The sequence below is a fragment of the Schistocerca piceifrons genome, chromosome 1 (assembly GCF_021461385.2).
Source record: "Schistocerca piceifrons isolate TAMUIC-IGC-003096 chromosome 1, iqSchPice1.1, whole genome shotgun sequence".
NCBI classification, from domain to species: Eukaryota; Metazoa; Arthropoda; class Insecta; order Orthoptera; family Acrididae; genus Schistocerca; species Schistocerca piceifrons.
Window position 1 is genome coordinate 1233566143 of NC_060138.1, and position 15496 is coordinate 1233581638.

The 15496-nt window shown below is 38.1% G+C and overlaps 1 protein-coding gene across 1 annotated transcript in view; it reads right to left on the reverse strand.

The window, feature by feature from the left end:
* Window positions 1-15496, reverse strand: part of LOC124780139 (Down syndrome cell adhesion molecule-like protein Dscam2) — a 513871-nt gene that overhangs the window by 158518 nt on the left and 339857 nt on the right. Inside the window, exon 21 of the mRNA XM_047253759.1 lies at window positions 3352-3498. Coding sequence (XP_047109715.1) covers window positions 3352-3498 — 147 coding nt within the window. The remainder of the gene's footprint in view (window positions 1-3351; window positions 3499-15496) is intronic.

Here is a 15496-nt window from a genome sequence, read left to right on the forward strand (position 1 = left end):
GCTTTATTCTTCATCATTAAGAATTGTTTGACCACACAGGAAGCATCTGTGCTATCTAAGAAATGTGTTGTATAATGGTGCATTGGTGCCATACACTTCCACCAACTCTGCATGGATTTTTGCAGGTTTCTTGCCGTTCATATGCAGAAAACAAACTACTAAACAATACTTTGCTCAATAAATGGGTGCTCCGCTTTGTTTTGGTTTTTTCAGGATGGGGCTAGATGGGTGAGGACAATGGCTAATGAAGATTGAGGCCAGCAGGGTTAAAGGAATGTAGGATATATTCCAGGGTGAGTTCCCATCTGTGCAGTTCAGAAAAGCTGGTGTTGGTGAGAAGAATCCATGCTGCCAAACAAGACATCCTTCATTTCAATGACTGGTTCACAGTCTGTTACATATGGATCCTTCCCACCTACATCAGCTTGTTTGAGCTGCACAGGTGGGAACTCTCCTTGCAATATATCCTACATTCCTATAACCCTCCTGGCCTTAACCTTTGTTAGTAATTGTTCTTACCCTTCTAGCTCCTTCCCTGTTCACATTCCAGCACTACACAGCCATCTATTCCACCAACACAACCAGTCTTTTTACTTCTCTCCTTTTGCAATCCTCCTCCTCCTCCTCCTCCTCCCCCCCCCCCCCCCCCCCCCCTCCACAGCCATCCGTCTAACTTCTTGACTGCATTTAGCTGCCCCACTCTCCACATCATCCCTGCACACTCCCAGCAGCACTTTACTGACCCCAAGCCCTATTCTGCTATCTCTCCCCTGCTATCCTTCCCACTCCTATCCCTCCCCCTCCCCCCCCTTCCCACCCCAGTCTCCTCCTTACCCGTCTTGGTTGCCTCTCCCTTAATGCTCTGCTGCTTGCAGTCTGGTTCTAGCTGCCAGAGGTGTGTGTGTGTGTGTGTGTGTGTGTGTGTGTGTGTGTGTGCATGTGTGTGTGTTGTCTACTTTCGACCAAGGTCTTGTTGACCGAAAGCCGAAAGCTAACTTTTTGACAGTCTTTTTTCTTGTGCCTTTCTGTGACTCAGCATCTCTGCTATGTGGTGAGTAGCATCTATCCTTTTCATTATAATGTTACATTCCAACCTGGATTTTCCGTTATTTGTATTGTTGACTATCCTATACACCATTCAGCATCACAATGGGATAATGTGACTTGTGCCACATATGATCCCAGTATTTTTCATATCAACAAAGGTATGCTTCCTGACAAAAGCTGTAAGTTGTCCATCACATACTGATTATAAGCAACATGTTGCCTGCCTGAAGTGACCTTGTTCTCAGATTCCTTTATCAACTGAGATAATATGCATATATTCCTTGTTGTCTGTGTGAGAGACTGATAAATCTATGCAGCACAATGGGAATACTGAAAAGGCATGCAGCTTACAGTGTAAATCAACATTTTAGTTGCAAATGTTTCTCAAGAAAATCAATGTTGATAATTCTCTCTATCACTATGCTTTGAAGTCAGTTACTGGTTTATATTATATACAAGGATTACCTGGAAAGTAACCTCTGTTTTTGTGTAACATGAAACTAATAGAGTGAATGGAACAGTCCAAGTCACTACACGTAGTGATGCAGCAGGGTTGTGGCTTAGAGTTGCAGTATTAAGAGAGTCAAATTGCTTCTTATTCAACTATAGTAGTGATTAAAAATGAACATTTAAAAATGAACAATGCACCTTAAAATCCCACAGATGTGAAATATGCTCTGTAGTTTTGTTTTTAGTGGCACTCTGTAGTTTTGTTTTTAGTGGCAAGAAGGTGTGTTCTTGCAGCATCATAGAATTAAGCTGGTTGCATCAGGAGCCAACTGTGCACAAACTCCTCCATGCCCTCATCATCTTCAAATTAGTGGCTTTTTAGATCTTCTTTAAGCTGTCCAAATAAATGGAAATCACAGGGAGATGGGTCCAGGCTGTAAGGAGGATGATCAAAGCATTTCCTGTAGTTTGAAAACTGTTAAGAACTACAGTATGAGGCCTGGCATTGTTGTGAAGCAAGATGACCTGTTGAATTGGTTGGTCTCCTTTTGAGATGATATGCATCCCTCATCTTCTTCAACAGCTCTCAGTAGTACACAGCATTCATTGTGTTATCTCATCAAAAACATCAATAAGCAAAATGCCTCACTGGTTGAAAAAAAATTATTGAAAGAACCTTGCCAAATGACGGTCAAGTCTTGTCTTTCACTGAGGCTCCCTCCCTTATCTGTTGCCACTCCTTACTGGCCTTTTGGATTTGGGAGTGTAGCAGTGGACACATGTTTTGTTGCAGGTGACTGTCCAACTCAAAACTGCATCACCTTCTTTTCCAGACCCTGCTGTAAGCCTCTAATAGACCACCAAAGGTCTCAACTTCTGATTTTTGGTCACCTGGAAAACACTTTACAGAACTGCAGGCCATTTTTGGTGATCACTTGACAACTCACATAACTTATTCTAACCTGTTCTGCAATTTATGATACTCTTGCCCATCGACTGCCTTCGAGAATGTCTTGAACTGCGTAAATATGTTCCTCTGTAGTGCTGGTCCAAGGATGGTGATCATGTTGCTGATTTTCCACACTTTCTTGTCCTCCCTTGAACTCTTTATTCCAGGCAAACACATATGTCCTTGACAATGTTTGATCACCAAACTGTGCAGTCAATCTCTGGAAAATTTCTGCCACTTTAACTCCTTCACGAGCAAGAAATTTCATAATTATGTGTTGCATATTGCAGCGGTGCACCTGTTGCTCTGACATCACGAGTGTTATTGATGGAGCTGTTGGAAGTATGTAACGGCCAGCTTTCCCCACTCCTAATGGCCTTACCCAATAACAGAAGAAGCACAGGTCCAGTCCTACCAACTGTTGATGCTCAGGAACAAAAATTCCATTTATATTTGATTCATCTTCATGTACTAGTGGTGGTGTTTACTTACGAGTGGAAGAGTTAATGTTCATAACAATGCTTAACTATGTACTACTTGGAAAACACAAGAACTGTTGCATCGGTTCAAATAGGATATTTTTGAACATCTGCCCAACAGACCCCACTTAGCTCCAACTCTTTTCCAGCTTTTCATGCACATGAAAAAATGGCTTGGCTTCCAACATTATAACCCCTAAAAACATCATGATGCTGTCATAGGCTGGCTGCAATCTCAGACAGCAGAATTTAGAGGAATTTTGTCATGTTGTTAAGAGATTTGATATTTGCTTAAATCTAAATGGTGAAAATTTAAGACACATTATAGAAAAGTGTAGTCTTAAGATATTCTAATAAATTTGCTATAACTTTCCAAATCACTTTCCAGATACCCATCATCACAACAAAGTAATCTGTTTTTCTCACTGGAGTCAGAAATAACTGGTCTGTAGATGAGTTTGTAGCCTCGGATAATGCCTCCATGCTGTTGTGCAGGAGGGGGTGACCAACTGATTTTCATACTTTGTGATGACAAAGGATAACACGCCATTTCCTGTGGTGCTGCCTCTGGAACTGCAAAAAGAAATAACCATGATATCTACTTCCAAATTTTCACTCAAAAGAAAAGAAATTTAAAATTATGTATGCAAAACAAAACTGTTTGATAGCAAACCTCATGACTGGTCAGAGGGAAAGACTGTGTTTTGTATACATGCACTTTTGATTATTCCTTGAATGCTTGGTACCACACCCATCATATCAAATCTTTAAAATTTCGAAAAGTTTTTATTAACAAATCTGTCATGGTTGCAGTACTCTTATTTGGCAACTAAATTCAAACCTTAGAGGTTATTTGGTAAACAAAATCAAACTGCTAAGAGGCACATGTGGATTGTGACATTCATTCTGCAAACATTTTATACAGTGTGTGTTGCCACTTTTATATGCAGCCTCAGTAAGCCAGGCATGAAAATGAACCCCTAAGGTTTACAACTAGTCACCAAATAAAAGTCCTCCAACTGTTGGAAGATTCATTAATAAACACTTTATGAAATTTAATTTAATAAAGTTGCTGATTTCCTGTCTACATAATGCTGAAGCAGAAACAAAAGTTTTTAAAAAATACAAGGGGAATCAAAAAGTTTCTGTTTGAGGGCATTGTCACAATGTATATGTAACACAGTACAACTCTGATGGGGTATATAAGCATCAAAATGTAGGCAAGGGATTAGTGTGGCATTCGTGTCTTTTTGGCATGCATGTGGTAAGTGTGGAAACGCGAACTATGGTAACGTTATTATCAAATGTGTCCAAGCAGGACCAATGTGCTGCTATCTTTTTCTTGGCTGCTGAAGAACAAACACTGATACACATCTACCAGAGAGTGAGAGTGTGTGTGGGGCAACACGTCTTTGAAAAACCACCACTGGGGGGGTGGTGCGCTAAGTTCTGTGCTGGTTGCAACTTAGTACAAGACGTCAGTCAATCTGGAAGACCAGCCTCATCTGTGGCTGTTTGTCTGTAACACTTGATGCATTTCATTGCTGCAGGAAACATATTCCTTGAGTGCATTTTTGCAAGTGACAAAAACTGGTGTGACAAGGGGTGCTGCTGCTTCCTGATAACACATGTCCCCTATCACAAATGTTGTAATGCACAAGTTATGCCACCTCAAGTGGGAGACACTCGAGCACCTGCTCAATAGTTCTGATCTCTCCCTTAAAAAAGCCTTGAATGGTTGACAATTCCTTTTGGATGAGGATAGGCAGCAGGCAGTTTCAGACTTCTTCATGTGGCAGGACATGTTTTACCAAATGGATATCTTCAGTCTGCTGCATCAGTGGGATGATTTCCTCAATGCTCAAGACAATTTTGTCTGATTGGCATACTGATTCTGGACTGTATGACCTCCAAACAGAAACTTTTTGATTGCCCCTTATAAATTGGATGATCTTAGCGCGTTCTGTTAGATGTAAACAAAAAGGTCTGTATTATGTATCAATGAATACTGGCTAAGAGCAATCAATTACAGTTGTATGTACCATCTGGCTTTGAGTTATTTACAGGTTTCTGCAGATGAACATGAAGCAGAAGAGAAGCCTTGATATTATATTATTATTGATATAGATCTACAAGAAACTCTCCGCATTGCTGCATACATAATATATTGAAAGCAACTGAGGCCCTCCACAAACATAACACTTACATCATATTTTCTTGTACAGGGTATATCAAAAAGAATCATCCAATTTGGCATGTCTATATTTCTGAATCTAATAAACATATGCAATGAATTTTGTTTTCTGATGAATGTGAAACTCAAAAAGTTTTTTTCATACGTGTTCAATATGCCCCCCATGAGATGCACGGCAGATAACAATGTGGTATTCAAATTTTTCCCATACAGCAGCGAGCATGTCCTGAGTTACAGCTGCCATTATGTGATGTGTCAGTCCATTCATTGTTGTTGGTAATGGAGACACATAAGTAGAGTCTTTTATAAACCCCCACAAGAAATAATCAAATATAGTCAGGCCCGGTGACCTTGGAGGCCAGTAATGTCAGGTTGAATCATTTGGTCCCATGCAACCGATCCATCATTCAGTAATCCTTTGATTTAAAAATTCCCACACTTCCAGATGCCAGTGTGGTGGTGCCCCATCCTGTTGGTAAATGAAGTTGTTCAAATCAGTCTCCAACTGTGCGAAAAGAAAGTTCGCTAGCATATCGAGATATGTGATTTGTATAATAGTGTTCTTGGCAAAGCAAAATGGACTGTACACCTTTTCGAATGAAACTGCACAAAATACATTAAATTTTGGAGAGGCCCTCTCACATTGTACAACTTCATGTGGTTGTTCTGTACCCCACAGTCTCATATTATGATGGTTCACCTTTCAATTTAAATGGAATATTGCCTTGTCACTAAACACCAAACATGGAAGAAAGCTGTCTTCCTCCATCTTGCCAAGAATGATATTACGGAACTTCACATGTTATTGTTTGCCACCTTCATGAAGAGCTTTCAGTAGATGAATTTTGTATGGTTTCATGTTTAAACATCGACACAGCATACACAGACAGACATTGAGAGCATGTTGAGTTGTTGAGCTGCATGGCAAATTTCTGTGGACTCCTTGTGAAACTATGGAGGATGTGTTCGACACCTGTGTCAGACACTCAGGGATAGCTTGACAATTTGCCTTTACACAAACAACCTGTTTCTCAGATATGTTCATGCCATCATCTAATGCTCTGTGCTGTAAGAGGATCCACATCATACCTAGTACAAAAGTCAGGCTGAACAGTTATTACTGATCTGCACTGTGCAAAACATAGAACACAAAACACTTTCTGTTGTCCTGACGCCATTTTTCCTAGGACTGAAGTGGGCACAAACTGCTGCTACACAGTGGAAACCATGTAAAACTACACAGTTTGCTCTTTCCAACAGTACACTGTTCATTCACATATCTCAAATAACACAATAGTTATGATTTTTTAAAAATCCGATGATTCTTTTTGATATGCCCTGTATATCAATAGCATTGTGCAAGTTCACTTTATATGCAGATGATGCCACGTTTGTTAAGATCTAACAACATTAAAGCTTCAAAATACATGTCATCTTTGAGTGGCCAGTACTGGGTTTTAGAAGCTATGAACTGCATGTTGGTCATGAGGAAACTGTAAATGTTCCACTCAGTTTATAAATTATAGACGATGACAATGACTATGCTTCTACTAAACTACTTGGGATTCATCTTGAATCAAAATTAAAGTGGAAATGTTATTCTGAATATCTGTGGACAAAGATAGCAGATATTACATACTTATGAAATAAACTGAAGTACTGTGTTGGGAGTGAGAAAATTATTGCTCAATGCTAAGTATACCTTTCTCCACAACCACTTGTCATATGGAGTTTTCTTAAGAGCCTTATGGCCTGTATTTTGAAAAAACTGAAAATAGAAAGTGCTACATCCATGTTCATTCTAAATTGCTTAGCACACAGAGAAAAACCAACAAAATAATAAAGTTCAACAGCCTGTTCATCAACATGGCACATGCTAAAAACTGCAGGTTGATATCCCAGCATCCAGACTTCAGAAAACTCAAAGACAGTCACAAAATTTGTTTCGACAAAAAACACTTTATTTGAAAGAAAAATTTAAAATATTTTCAAAAGGTGATCTTGAATACTAGTGTTGATTAATATATGTTGTGTCTGAATATGTAATGTCTGTTTTTGAAGAAATTACACTGTAATAATAATGGCCTATTATACACCACAAAATTTTTTCAATAATATATATAGGTATTTGTACCTGTATGTGTGTAACTAAGCAAAATGAAGACATCAATTGCATTTATATGCTTAAAGAAGGGTAGTAATAAATAATAGTTTACAGATGAAATTAACAGTTTCAGTAGTCTTGTGTATGACAATACTTTTGTCTGTTATCCATGACTGTTAAGTGAGACAATGCTACACTGTGAAAACAGTTATAAACTATAAATGAGTTCTTTCTCTATTCTTTTACAGTTGTTAGAAATATCACTAACAGAGATAGAGAGAGAGATTGAGAGAGAGAGAGAGAGAGAGAGAGAGAGAGAGAGAGAGAGAGAGAATAGAGCCAATACATTTATGGAATTTTTAAAATCATAGAGATCTCATGAAATCCACTTGGTTAGCCCAAGGACATGGTGAAGCATGCCGGCCCCAGATCCTCCTTGTGGGTTAATAATGGAGACTGGTGTGCCTGTCAGCTTGTGTGTGGTCATTATACAGATTTCCCCATCCATCTAGGTAAACATTAGGTTGGTTCCCCTGTTCCATATCAGATGCATATGTGCAAACACTTCGAAAAATGCTGTCCCATTTGACCATTTGATTACACTAGATGCAGGCACAAGGGGTACATGGAATCCTGCCTTGGACAGTAAAGAGAAGGAAGGGGGGCTGGGAATAATTTTAAAATGCCTTTGGTAGTGGCAAACCCATTATAATAATAGACTGTGTAGGGGTATAGTTGGTCCCTAGGAAACTGGAGATGAACCATATCAGTCCTGACCCAGAATTGGGTGGATAAAGGGCACCAGAAAGGAGGGAAGGATAGAAATCTCATGACTTTTAATCCTCTCAATTGGGTCTAATGAGGAAGGGCACCAGAAAGGAGGGAAGGATAGAGATCTCATGACTTTTAATCCTCTCAATTGGGTCTAATGAGGACAGAGAGCAAATAAAAATGTGGGAAGATAATGGACACGAATGCTGTGGTAGAAAAGTTTAATGGTTTCCTTATTCCTTCACTTGGATTCAGTGAGAAAAATAAATATAAGTTAGCATGTACATCGTTAGATTCAATAACCTTGAAACAAATGTGAAAGATAAAGTATACTTAAGCAACTCCCATTCATAAAAATGGGAAAAAGACAATACTCTGCAAGATTTATATAAATGTAAGGGGCAGTCAAATGAACATGAGAAAGATGGAAAAAAAGTAAGCAAACTGTGTATTATTCTAAAAGTAATTGCCATAATTGTTAATACATGTATCCCACTGTGGGAGAAGAATGTCAGTTCCTTCTAATTGAAGGTTTGAGAGACTTTGGCTGTTCACTTATGTAATAAAATGGAACACTTTCAGTCATCCTTTTGATGTTATGTATTGTACGGCTACCAGTTTTGGTGATTCAATAGGCCATCTTCAGGCCTTTATGCGTAAATGGTAATGAAAGTTTCATCAGCTGGCCAATCATGCAAATACAAGACAGAATAAGAATCAGGGAAAATATTATACAAGTGAATTTACAGTAATCATTTGTTACAACCTACAGATACATCAATTGTCACATACCTAAAATAGAATTATATGTGGTATACCATAATAAATTTCCACTCTATGCAATGTACAAATGTACTATTTATTAATAAAATCATTAATTAAATATTTCACAATTAAATATTATTTTATTAATAAATACTACACACGTACAATGTATAGAGTCGGAAATCTTGATGGTATATTGTATATAATTCTATTTTAGGCATGTGACATTGGATGTACCTGTTAAATACGATTGTCAAACTGTCGAAAAAAAGGTACAACATTCTCTTATTAACAGAGAGCCACAGCAGAAATTTGGTGAGTGTTTTACAGGACAATTACAAAGATATCCAAGCAATAGGAATAGTGAAACCAGGTGCAAGTACGACATCTGTTACCGATGTCGACCTGCACAGAAACAAGAAAGAAGAGAATGAATACGTAGTGTGTATAGCTGGTGCCAATGACATTGCAAGAAATGAAGAACAAAATTGCCTAGCAAACCTGGAAAACTTCCTACAAGCAAATAAATCACGAAACACCATTATTACAACACTGCCTCACAGGTATGATCTCATGTACAATTCGTGTGTAAATAAGTTGATTCGAAAAACAAACATTAAAATGAAACAAATGTGTGCTCGTTTTGGCAAATGTAAAATATTAGATATAGGCAAACTGAAAAGAAGCCTACATACCAGACATGGTATGCACCTAAATTTTGAAGGCAAAAAATTCTTGTGGGACAAAATATGGGAAATTATCAAAGAAAAAGACGATTTAAACAGAATTCTCAGTCACAAAGTAGACAATGATTTTTTTTTAGAGGAAAGCATAATAAATTAACCCTTGCATATCAGAATGTCCAGTATGTAACTAATAAAACAGAGCAGCTGAGTGTCTACCTAAATGAAACTAAGCCACACCTCTTCCTAGCGAGTGAACTGGGATGCAAGGAAGAGGAAGCATATGGTTACAGGCTAAAAAATTACAAACTTATAAACTTGTACTCCAGAAAGACACACAAAAGTGGTGGGGTAGGCATTTATAGTAGAAATGATGTAAAATGTGAAAAAGTTAAATGGATAGATGATCTGAGTACTGAAATGGTATTTGAGGTTGCAGCAGTAAACCTGAAGTATGGAAACAACAGCCTTATTATAGCAGCACTGTATAGGTCACTTGGAAGTAACACAGAAGAGTTTCTAAATTGCCTAGAGGACTTGCTGGAGGGGACAGCAATGTATAAAAAACACTTGTTGCTTGTTGGTGACATCAACATAGACTCATTAAATAATAGTGTTAACTATTTGCGCTATATGGATGTATTACGGTGTTATAACTTTAAACAAATGAACTCAGAACCTACAAGAGTCACTGCAAATACGAAGACATGTATTGACCATGTTCTCACAAATGTAGGAAAAGAGAAAGTAAATATAAACACCTTAGAAAACTACATTTGTGATCACAGAGACCTTACCATGGAAATTGATGTAGGGAACATAGATGTAACTGATAGTGATACAGTGATATATAAAAGAAAATTTAATTATTTTAAACTTAAGATGGCGCTAGGGAATGAAAAATGGGAACCAGTGTACAATGTAACTGAAGTGAATGAAAAATGGGAATATTTCTGTAAGTTGTTCAGTAACACTTTAAAAGAAACCTGTCCTTTGGGTAAAAAAAGTAAATAATGCTGTAAACCATAAAGCCGAGAATCTCCCTTCTGAAATTATTGTACTGAGGGAGAAAATGAAAGATTGCTATATACTTTTTAGAGATACTAAACTACAATATTTCTCAACAAAATATAAACTGCTCAGAAAAACTTACAGAGAGTCCTTGACTAACCTAAAAGCACAGAAATATACCTCTGAAATAAGAAACTCTAGCTGTATCAGTAAAACTGCCTCGAAAATAATGCATAAAGAAAGTGGGAAACAGAATTCCTATGAACACAGCAACATAACATTAAAAGAAAATGGTGAAGAAATAAATGACCCAAAAGAAGTATGTGAGAAACTTATACAAAAGTTCAGTACCGTTGGTATAATTGAAGGTCATGTCAAGCCACAAAATTTTAGTCTTGGAAAATCTAGCCAGTCCTTTTATATCCACGGCATTACTGAGAGGGACGTCCTAGCAATCATATCAGCACTTCAACCAAAAATGTTTTGTGGCTGGGATGACATTTCACCTAAACTGCTAAAGGAATGCAGGGATGAATTAGTGAAACACCTGACTCACTTGATAAATACCTCCCTCAGAAATGGAGTATTCCCTGACCTTTTGAAAATTACTGAAATTATACCAGTGCATAAAAAGGGATTAAAAACTGACACCAAAAACTACAGGCCAATATCATTAACCTCAGAACTAGGCAGATTGTTAGAGCTAGTAATACTAAACCAAGTTGAATCATATTTCACCAAACACAATCTGTTAAACAACCTACAACATGGATTTAGAAAAGGGAAATCTACTACAACAGCAGTAGCAACTTTTATACATGAAATATTAAATAAGCTGGACAAAAGTGACAAGGTAATAGGCACTTTCCTAGATTTGAGTAAAGCCTTTGATACTGTGGATCATACCATTCTTCTGTGTAAGCTAGAAGACTACGGGTTGAGAGGACTAGCCTTGAAACTACTTACCTCCTATTTGAAAGACAGGAAACAGTGTGTAAAGCTAACTTATCAAAATAATGAGCAGCTCCTAACAACCAAATCAAACTTCAGGACACTTCAATGTGGCGTGCCTCAAGGAAGCATACTAGGGCATTTTCTGTTCCTTGTATACGTAAATAAATTATTTGAACCCCAAAATTGCATGGTTGTAAGCTATGCCGATGACATATCCTTCATCAGCTGTGGCAGTGACATGCAGTCTGCAGCTAACAGTTCTGAGATCAGTTTCAATACTCTGTCTGCATACCTTACAGCAAACAAGCTTCTTCTAAATAAAGACAAAACAGTAATAATGAAGTTCATCCACAGTTATAATGCTGCCATAATTGATACTGTATTTTCATCCCCATTGGGTCTTGCATATGCAAATTCACATAAATTTTTGGGCATCATTGTTGATGAACACTTATCATGGAAAGACCATGTAGATCATATTTGCAAGAAAATCAGTAGAAATGCGTATCTACTGAAACGGGTCTCGGCCTACTTGGACCATGATTCTTTAAGGCAAATATATTTTGGGTTAATTCATCCGCACCTTCATTATGGTATTGAGATATGGGGTGGAGCATCAGCAGTTCATATAAATAGACTTTTTAGATTACAAAAAAAGGGCAGTAAGAATGGTAGCCAAGGTAAAGAAGAGAGAGCCTTGTAGAGACATCTTTAGAACATATAAAATTCTTGTGGTGTACTCCATGTATATACTGCAGACAGTCATGTCCATGAAACAAAATCCTGAATTTAATATGAGAAACAGTAATGTACACAACTATGATACATGTTGTTGTTGTGGTCTTCAGTCCTGAGACTGGTTTGATGCAGCTCTCCATGCTACTCTATCCTGTGCAAGCTTTTTCATCTCCCAGTACCTACCGCAACCTACATCCTTCTGAATCTGCTTAGTGTATTCATCTCTTGGTCTCCCTCTACGATTTTTACCCTCCACGCTGCCCTCCAGTACTAAATTGGTGATCCCTTGATGCCTCAGAACATGTCCTACCAACCGATCCCTTCTTCTGGTCAAGTTGTGCCACAAACTTCTCTTCTCCCCAATCCTATTCAATACTTCCTCATTAGTTATGTGATCTACCCATCTAATCTTCAGCATTCTTCTGTAGCACCACATTTCGAAAGCTTCTATTCTCTTCTTGTCCAAACTATTTATCGTCCATGTTTCACTTCCATACATGGCTACACTCCATACGAATACTTTCAGAAATGACTTCCTGACACTTAAATCAATACTGGATGTTAACAAATTTCTCTTCTTCAGAAATGCTTTCCTTGCCATTGCCAGCCTACATTTTATATCCTCTCTACTTCGGCCATCATCAGTTATTTTGCTCCCCAAATAGCAAAACTCCTTTACTACTTTAAGTGTCTCATTTCCTAATCTAATTCCCTCAGCATCACCCGACTTAATTAGACTACATTCCATTATCCTTGTTTTGCTTTTGTTGATGTTCATCTTATATCCTCCTTTCAAGACACTGTCCATTCCATTCAACTGCTCTTCCAAGTCCTTTGCTGTCTCTGACAGAATTACAATGTCATCGGCGAACCTCAAAGTTTTTATTTCTTCTCCATGAATTTTAATACCTACTCCAAACTTTTCTTTTGTTTCCTTTATTGTTTGCTCAATATACAGATTGAATAACATTGGGGATAGGCTACAACCGTCTCACTCCCTTCCCAACCACTGCTTCCCTTTCATACCCCTCGACTCTTATAACAGCCATCTGCTTTCTGTACAAATTGTAAATAGCCTTTCGCTCCCTGTATTTTACCCCTGCCACCTTTAGAATTTGAAAGAGAGTATTCCAGTCAACATTGTCAAAAGCTTTCTCTAAGTCTACAAATGCTAGAAACGTAGGTTTGCCTTTCCTTAATCTTTCTTCTAAGATAAGTCGTAAGGTCAGTATTGCCTCACGTGTTCCAGTGTTTCTACGGAATCCAAACTGATCTTCCCCGAGGTTGGCTTCTACCAGTTTTTCCATTCGTCTGTAAAGAATACTATGATACATGGGGAAGGGAAAATTTTCATAGAATTGTGACCAATAAAAAAGGCAACGGACCACAGCCCACACAGAATGGGAGCAATTTTCTACAATGCACTACCCTGTGAACTCAAGAAAGTAAATCTAAATATGCTAAAGAGTAGACTGAAGCAATTATTAATAGAGAAGTGTTGTTACTCTAAAGAGGACTTTAAGTTGTAGTGCCATCTTGGAAACCAGTGTATATAGACAGTGTCTCCGATATATCAGTGGTATGAAAGAATGTAATTATACACTGTATTATGTGTACTGCACTATTATAAATATAAGCTAGATTGTGTTACACTATAGAGAAATGTACTTTTAGTGCCCATTTGGAAAATAATGTGTACAGACATGTGTCTGATCCATATGATGTTATGAAAGAATGTAAATATTTTACTGTATATGTGTAATGTAATCTAAATTTTCCTGACAATGTCCGAAAACTTTTTGTTATATGGACAGAAAATAAATAAATAAATAAAATAAATAAATAAATGATTACTGTAAATTCACTTCTATAGTACTGTCTTTGATTCTTATTTTATTTTTAATCTGTCTTTGTATTGCATGGTTGGTAAGTTGATAATGCTATCAATACTGTTTACCGGTATGCATACAAGCCTGAAGATGGTGTATTGAATCACCAAAACTGGAAGCTGTATAATAAATAACACCAAAAAGATGGCTGCAGGCATTCAATTTTTTACATTCATGGAAAAATATTTGCTGTTGCCTATGGAACCATGATTGTACCGAGGCATGCACCTCTTTGTCCAAAGCAAACTGACAGCCAGAAATGTCTTTCTTAAGGGCTCCAAAAACATGGAAATTGCTTGGTGAGAGATTGAGACTGTATGGAGGATATGTATGGGCTCGCCAGTGAAACTTCTGCAACATAGTTGAAAGACCTTGGCAACATGTGGCCAGGCATTATGCTGCAATAGAATGATGCTGTCCGTAAACATTCCTGGGCATTTGGACATGATGGCACGCTTAAGCAGAGATTAATACTGGTCAACAGAGCCTATTTTGCCCTAACAAGACTTCTATCCTCAAGGCTCCTGACTCGTACCACGAAATTAACTATGTATAAATCACTTATACGACCAGTGCTTACATATGCCTCTGAAGCCTGGACATTAACAGCTAAAGATATTGAAACACTGGATGCATTTGAAAGAAAGGTACTTAGATGAATTATCGGCCCAATCTGTGAAAGAGGAAGATGGAGGAGGAGATATAACCATGAGTTGTATACCATATACAAAGACCAACCCGTCAGAAGGATGGTGAAATCATCCAGACTGAGGTGGGAGGGACATGTGGCTCGCATGAATGATACAGAAGTACCAAAAAGAATATTACAAGGAAAGCCAGGAGGGCAGAGAGGATGTGGTCGACCAAGAGCCAGATGGGAAGATGGAGTAATTGAAGATCTTAGGAAGATGGGCTACAGAAACTGGAGAGTATTGGCAAAGGACAGAGAGAGATGGAAGGAAATTGTAGAAGAGGCCAAGGCTCATCATGAGCTGTAGAGCCAAGAAAGAAGAAGAGAGGCACACTGCAGTTAATGTATAATGGTAAATGTATACTTTGCAAAAACTGAAATGTATCATCAACTCCAAACACACAGGAATGACACACAGCATCATTCTGTTGCAAGATAATACTTGCCCACATACCGCCAGGGTTGTTTTGACTATGATACAGATGTTTCACTGAGAAGCCCTTACATTTCTTCCTTACAGTCCCAATCTCTTCCCATGAAGTTTCTATATTTTTGCAGCCCTTAGAAAGACATTCACACCCATCAATTTGCTTTGGATTAAGATGTGCATGCCTGGGTACAGCTATGGTTATGTAGGTAGTTGCAAACATTTTTTTCCATCTTGTTTTCATTTGACTGGCCTTTACATCTGAGCAAGTAACTGCTGCAACAACACCTATCGGTGCAGACTTCACATCCCTTGGTGAGGTGGGCAAGCTAGCTGCCTATGAA